The sequence below is a fragment of the Gorilla gorilla genome, chromosome 11 (assembly GCF_029281585.2).
Source record: "Gorilla gorilla gorilla isolate KB3781 chromosome 11, NHGRI_mGorGor1-v2.1_pri, whole genome shotgun sequence".
In the NCBI taxonomy this organism is placed as follows: Eukaryota; Metazoa; Chordata; class Mammalia; order Primates; family Hominidae; genus Gorilla; species Gorilla gorilla.
In genome coordinates this window covers 72,576,200-72,583,324 of record NC_073235.2, presented here as the reverse complement: position 1 = coordinate 72,583,324, position 7,125 = coordinate 72,576,200, and the positions used below count along the sequence as shown (strand labels likewise).

The window sequence follows — 7,125 nt, the reverse complement described above, 5'->3', positions numbered from 1 at the left end:
AATGAGGTGAGCTACTATCTCGCTTTCATCCTCATAGCAGCCTGGATATTAGCAGCCATCTTGCAGCCATGAGGATAAAACCTATAATCTAATGGTATGGAAAAGGAAAACAAGAGAAGCGGAGATCCATATTGATTCCCTTGAGCCACAGCCCCTTCCTCGTATGTCTGCCTCAGCCCTTCTTTTGCCTGAAACTAATAAACTCCTTACTTCTTTAGGCCGTTTCTTAGTCAGGTTTTCTGTGGCTTGAAACAGGACACATTCCTAATTGATATACTCATGTAAGGAGAAGTAACTCAAATGGTAAACAATACCATCGGACTAAACACAACATCTAATTAGAAGTAGGTTCTGGTGCAAACACGTCCAGGTGTCCTGCAGAAGTCCTGACCATGCCAGGGAGAGTAAGCAAATGTGTGTTCTACTCCTCCACTTTATTGTCAAATTTTCTACTTTGTAACCTCCAAAAGCCATGTTCTGGCTTCTACCCCAACCACGTCATCAAAACTATCCTCATCAAGGATATCAACTGCCTCCTTTGTCACAAAATCCAATGAAAACATTTTGGCTCTTAACCTCTCCACAGAACTTGACACTTGTTGACTGGTTCCTTTTTTAAAAAAAAAAACATCATTCCTTCTAGGATTTCACATTCCAAATTTTCCCCTTCCTATCTGCGTCTCTCATAAATCTTGTCCTTAGGCTAACCATCTTCTGCTTGTCCTCTAAATGAAGATAGTATTTAAGGGTATTACCACAGGCCCTTTTCTCTCTGGATGAGATCCATTCCCACAGCTTCAGTTACAATTTGTTGGTGATGACTCCCCTGAGCATCTACCCTTCAAACCCATCAATTATCACATCCCCTTTTGGATGACTCACAAAAGCCTCACTTTCAACTGGTCAAAATCTGTACATATCACATTCAACTTTATACCTGGATAAAGTTGATTCTAGCTCATGAAATAACACAACCAACCATGAGGCCAGAACATAAGTGGTTTCTGTCACTGCCCTAGTATACATCATACACCATCCTCATCTCTCCTCTGGCTACTGAGTTACCCTCCTGAATGGTTTTTCCAAATGTTCCTGTTCCCCTCCTCTCATTCTCTTGGCCGACGGCCTGCTTTTGTAAATTAAGTCTTATTGGAACACAGCCATGCCCATTCACACACACACATACAAATCCATATGCATATGTGTGTGTGTGTGTGTGTGTGTGTGTGTGTGTGTGTACGTCTAGGATGCTTCTGTATTATACCGGCAGAGATTAATAGTTGTGACAGAAACCATCTGGCCCTTTACAGAAAAGGTTTGCTGACTGCTGCTCTAAACTGAGGCAATAACCAAAATAGAAAAGGTTTGCTGACCTCTGCTCTAAACTGAGGCAATAACCAAAATAGAGGCCACAAAGCCCAACATCCGTAACACTACTCAAGAAGCCATGATCTGATTCCTGCCTATTGTTCCTGCACCAGCTCCTACCACATGCTCTTCTGCTTTCTATGCTTCAACCATACTGTACTTCCTTTAGTTTCCTGAGTGCAACCCTCCTTATTCTTATTTCAGGGTCTATGTGCTGCCCTCTTTAGAATGCCCTCCCCCATTCCCTCCTTCACTTAGCTCACTTTTTCAGGCAGGTCTCGGCTTAAACATCATTTCTTCCACGTAACCTGTGAACTTCCCAAACTAAACGAGTCTACTGATTCCCATAGACTAACTTGCTGATAACATCCTATTGAACTGTAATCACATAATCAGTGTTGTTTTCCACCAGACTGTAGGCAGACACTGACCCTTTGTCTTGTTCAACGTGGGATCCCTATAACTTACTTTAGTATCTGGCACACCTTAGGCACTCAATATTCTTGGCCGTCCCTTATGTTACTGCATTCTGTCACTCTCTTCAGATACTGTCCACATCTCTCTGTCCCGACCACAACTCCCCTACTTGAGCCAACTATCATGTTTTATCTGGAGTCTTTCAACAGACGCCTGGCAGGTTTCTCCACTCTAGTGGATTTTTCTCCAGAGTGCAGCCAGGTTGACTTTTCTAATGCAAATCTGATGTCACTCTACTATCTAAAGCCCTAAAATGCCTTCCCATTGCTCTCTAAAAAAGTCTAAAACCCTCAGCATGGCTTACAAAACTCTTTGTAATTTAGATTTTACCCCTTAAAAGCACCTATTTTAAGAGGTAAATGATTTAACAGGTAAGAAATGATTCCCTTTCACATCCACAAGTGCTCTCTCAAGTCTTCGCAAACAGTATTCTCTATGCCTGCCTGAATCACTGCTCTCCACACTTGTTTCACCCAGATATCACCTACACAATATTTGGGAATCATCATCTCTCCCCACTGGAAGCCTCCTCATACACCCAAGTCTGGTTTAGAGGGTCCATCTATAGCACCTTCTACTCTACTTCTCTTCTCCTCCAAACACACATACCATTTGTAACACTAATCATACAGAAAGCGAGGTGAGAGAAGGGACTATCTGACTTCTTTTCCACTGTATTTCCAGTATTTATCATAGTGCTTGGTACACAGGAGGAGTGCAATAAATATTTACTAAATAAATGAAATGCTTCAACATCACAGCAATTTTGCATAAGTTCAAAAGAAAACTTTGAAAGAGTTCATTGTCTTACTAAATCTTATTGTGTCTTCCACTCCTACGCCCCTACAAATCCAACAGGAACCCCACACTCATTTCAACCAGCGCCCCTAATTCTCTTAACTTATATTGCATCCTTTACATTTTGTATGTGTGTCTCCAAACCCCAATTAATTTAGCAGTCTAATTTCTGTCCTTCAGGTCCTAAGCTGCTAAACTCAGGGGCTCCACAAAGTTACAGAATCTTTCTAACTGGCTCCATTAAACTTAGGTTTTCTAACCCCACTTGGCTGTCAATATAACTTCAGTGGTGCTTCCCCTTATTTCTGGCCTGTTCTCTCTCCTAGCATATGTCTAAGCTTTTGCCACTTATCTCAAGCCCCCAGATATGCTAGGCCTGTTCACTCTCGGTACATGATCCTGCTCCTTTGTCACCAAGAGAAGAGGGAATCAAACACAAATCCTCTTATTTTGCTCTAGACTTTCTCTCCTTTTCTCTTGTATCTTTTCCCCTCAACCTGAAGCTTTTATCTGTGCTCTTGACCCCACTCCTTCTGGTCTGCTCTTGGGCTCTACCTCACTGATTTTGGTACTGTCACATCTTACATTAATTTAACTTGCACAAAGGCAGCTCTACACAAGGTTCCATTGTGTGTTTTCACTGTGTTGCATCAGCTGAAGTCACATTCATTCCACTACTTGTACTGTACACTAAGATGGCAGGTCATAGCTCTTCCATACCTGATATGCCTAATTAATAGGGAGCTTGAAGTGTCATAAATAGAGAAGTGATCGTGTTGCTGTTTTGCCCCCTCCAGCTCATCCCTGTTGAACTAAGCAGTGCTTGATATCATCTAGCCAGATCATAAGGCAGAGGAAAGAACTATGTGCTGTGAATGGGATTGAGACACAGTCATAAGTCATCTGCTCTCCCACAATCATCAATCATCAGGCATCCTCACCAATGAATTAATCTTCTCTCGGTGATTTGATTCTAGTGGTTAAAACCATGCTTTGTGTCCCCCCCAACCCCAAATATGATCTCAAATATAAGCCATCAACAGCCATTTGAGAGTCAGCAATTAGAATCCTGGAGATAACAGAGAGAGTCTTAGACCACATCTCTTCCCATATTGCTGTTTCCTCTAAGCCTTCAGTGCGTTTAGTCAGCATCTTTTTCTAAGTCACAGAAATCAGTAAATATCGGAATACATAAAACAGAGAAAGGTCTGAAGAGAAATGGACCTGCTAGCTGATAAATGGCTGGTGAGCTTCAGGATGGAGAGGTAGGGGTGAGGACTGTCAATTCAAACAAGAATGCAAATCACTCAAAATAAACATTCTCATAAAGCACTAAACATTTCTGAAGTCTGGCTGGGAACTTTCAGAAAAGAACAGAGACCACAATTCCTCAGATCTACATACCCATTTCCTTCTCCCCCTACCAAACACACACACTTAGCAAAGAGTGTGCATTGATTATGAGACAAGGACTGAAGAAGCAAGAACTCACTCTGCAAATAAAAGGAAAAATGCAAAGCAAACCCTTTACACTTACTCCACCCTAAAGCAACTACTAATTATGTTATGCTTTGATCTTTTCAGTCATGTTCACTCACATATATTACTGTCAATATCTTTGGGGGAAAAAAAACATGTAAGCAGTAAACATTTTAAGGACCTTTCACAAACCAAATGACAGCAGGTTTTTATTAACATATCTTACAATGTTGATTATTCCTAGTTTTGTAATTTCTGCTTAATTATAAAGATCAATTTAGCTTCTACAGTAATGTACTGTATTTAAATGATCATTCATACAAGATATCACACCAGTACATTTTTTTGAATAATATACACACATCACTCTAACTTGGACCTGTTATTTTTAAAAGTGGGTTTATAAATGGGACTTATAAAAGTTATGGGGAAAAATTAAAGTTCTAGTTTAGCAGCATGCATGTATGTATTCAAGTACAATTTTCAACCAAGTGCTTTTTTAAAATTTACTGGTGACTAATTCACCAATATCAAAATAAACACTATCAAACAACCAAATTTTAAAGTTAAGGCTAATATTTTCACTTCACATCCATATGCACAACCATAAAACATTCCATTTTAAATAAGTAGTAATCAAAGTCTGAATACATTATACCATGTATATATAGCATCAGAGTTTCAAACTGTAGAATTATTCAAGTTCGTGAATCCTGTAACAGTATTTACTAGAGATGTCAATTAGCATTTTGCTCTTCAACCACACTTACAAATGGTCTGGTATTCATAATGATTAATGCAAAAAGTATGACAGGCTGAACTTATGATACAGTATTTAAAAAAGTAGCAATGTGTTGGAAAGGACAGCTATTTAGTCGAACAGAATCATTGACTCTTACAGAAAGTTATCTTAATATTTTGGAAATGTATATAAAAATAGCAAGCTATTTCCATGTATTTTATTGTAGAACTATAGGTAATCTTTTGACTTTCTGAATACATTTGAATATGTACTGCTCTGCTTTCCATATTTTAATGCAAGGCCATCATTTAATGTCCATTTTTATACTCTTGTAATGTCATGTCATTACAAAAATTTTTTAGAACATGGATCTGACATTATTTTTATATTTTATCATTAGATTTGTTTAGTTTATTTTTACATGTAAAAATGTAATTTTATATAACAAGCCATGGAAGTCCAAAGTACCAGGGATTGCTTGATAGCACTATATATTAAATAATCATTCAATTACTGAATCATTTAGGAAAAAAAATCTTTGTAGCAATATGTCACATGCTTTTCAGTAATCTTCCTTCTCATAGAGTGGGTTTTAGCTCAATCATTCCCATTTTTACTGATTTTTAAACCCTGCAAACATAAATTGTTTTTCACAGCAGTTTCTAAGAAGAATGCAGAAGCATGGCTCATTCATGAGGGTCATCACCAGTGCGCCTTTTTTTTTCCTTTTAGGAAACCGAGCAGAAATAGTAGTGATTACACTGCACAAATACAATATAGCTGAACCTCTTGAGCTGAAAGGAAGTTCCAAAATTTATGGTTCATTTCTGGGGAAGTCTGAGCATTTCTAATACAATCATATAAACAAAACCTTGTTTGGTAATAAAAGGTGGGCATGCACGGAATCAACATCTGCCCAGTGTATGTTCTTAAACCTCTTGATTTTATAGTAAGATTTGTTATTACCTCTAGTAATTCATCCAACTGAAATGGCAAATTTTGATTTTTAAGGACCCCCCAACCACACATATGCCCCCCAAAATGTACTGTATTATATTAACAGCAGCTATCTACTTATTTTACAGCTATTTCAATTATTTACCTGGGGAGAAGATTTATGAAATTCCTGAGAATGAATTCAGTTTTCAGCAAAGCCTTAAACTTTTAACAGATTCCTCACAATAAGAAAAAATTTTAAAGTTCTACTATTAGACCAACTTTTACTATACAGTATTTCACATAAATCATGTTTTACATTTTTTTCTAATTACATACAGAAAAATTCTCAAATCAACACAAGAATGGCAGAGGAAAAAAGATGCATTATGCTTGGCAGATGCAAATTAAAACACACAGACAGAAAGAAGCAGTAAAATGTCAAATAAATCACACCCACTCTAAGTATCAATGAATAGCTGATATGCATTGTTGGGAGAATCATTTCTGAATGAGTTTGTGAACAAGTTGTGCTTCTTATTAATTGTGCACTTAAAAAATGACCACTAAAGAATAATTTAATTTGTTATTAATGTTCTCCAGATATTAAAAAAAAAAAAATTATACCATTAACGTGATTACCAAGCACCTAATTTTGGAAAGGCTTCATAATGTATGTTTTCTTTTTCTCCCTCAGCAAAAGTGTTAATCCCCCAAATTAAGTTAAAGCTTATTGTTGAAAAATAAATTCGTAGCGAAAATGATGATACGATGCAATGCTGAGGTGGAGAGTCACAGCCCATTGTAATGTGGACCCCATCTTTTATTGATGTGATCAAAAGTATGAGAAATCCACTGTTGCTCAAGAACTTTGTATCTTTCCTTACAAATGTAGAGAGGTTTGCCTCGCCTAGAACAAAAAGAAAAAAAAAAGTATTAACATCATACAAGGAAGATTTCACATGCATTTCTTTCTTCTTTTTTTTCTGAGACAGTCTCTCGTAGTGCAACCTCCGCCTCCTGGGTTCAAGCAATTCTCCTGTCTCAGCCTCTCGAGTAGCTGGGATTACAGGTGCTCACCACCATGCCTGCCTCCTTTTTTATTTTTTTATCTTTTATTTACTTATTTCTTTTTTGAGACGGAGTCTCACTCTGTCACCCAGGCTGGAGTGCAGTGGCACGATCTTGGCTCAATGCAAGCTCCGCCTCCCGAGTTCATGCCATTCTCCTGCCTCAGCCTCTCAAGTAGCTGGGACTATAGGCGCCCGCCACCACGCCCGGCTAATTTTTTGTATTTTTAGTAGAGACGGGGTTTCACCATATTG

At 38.2% G+C, this 7,125-nt stretch overlaps 1 protein-coding gene across 3 annotated transcripts in view; it reads right to left on the bottom strand.

The window, feature by feature from the left end:
• Nucleotides 1-4,293: 4,293 nt before the first annotated feature.
• Nucleotides 4,294-7,125, bottom strand: part of UBR3 (ubiquitin protein ligase E3 component n-recognin 3) — a 256,549-nt gene continuing 253,717 nt past the window's right edge. For all 3 annotated transcript variants that reach the window (XM_055379137.2, XM_055379139.2, XM_055379138.2), the window contains exon 39: nucleotides 4,294-6,710. In XM_055379137.2, the coding sequence (XP_055235112.1) occupies nucleotides 6,593-6,710 (118 nt within the window). In that variant the 3' untranslated portion in view covers nucleotides 4,294-6,592. The remainder of the gene's footprint in view (nucleotides 6,711-7,125) is intronic.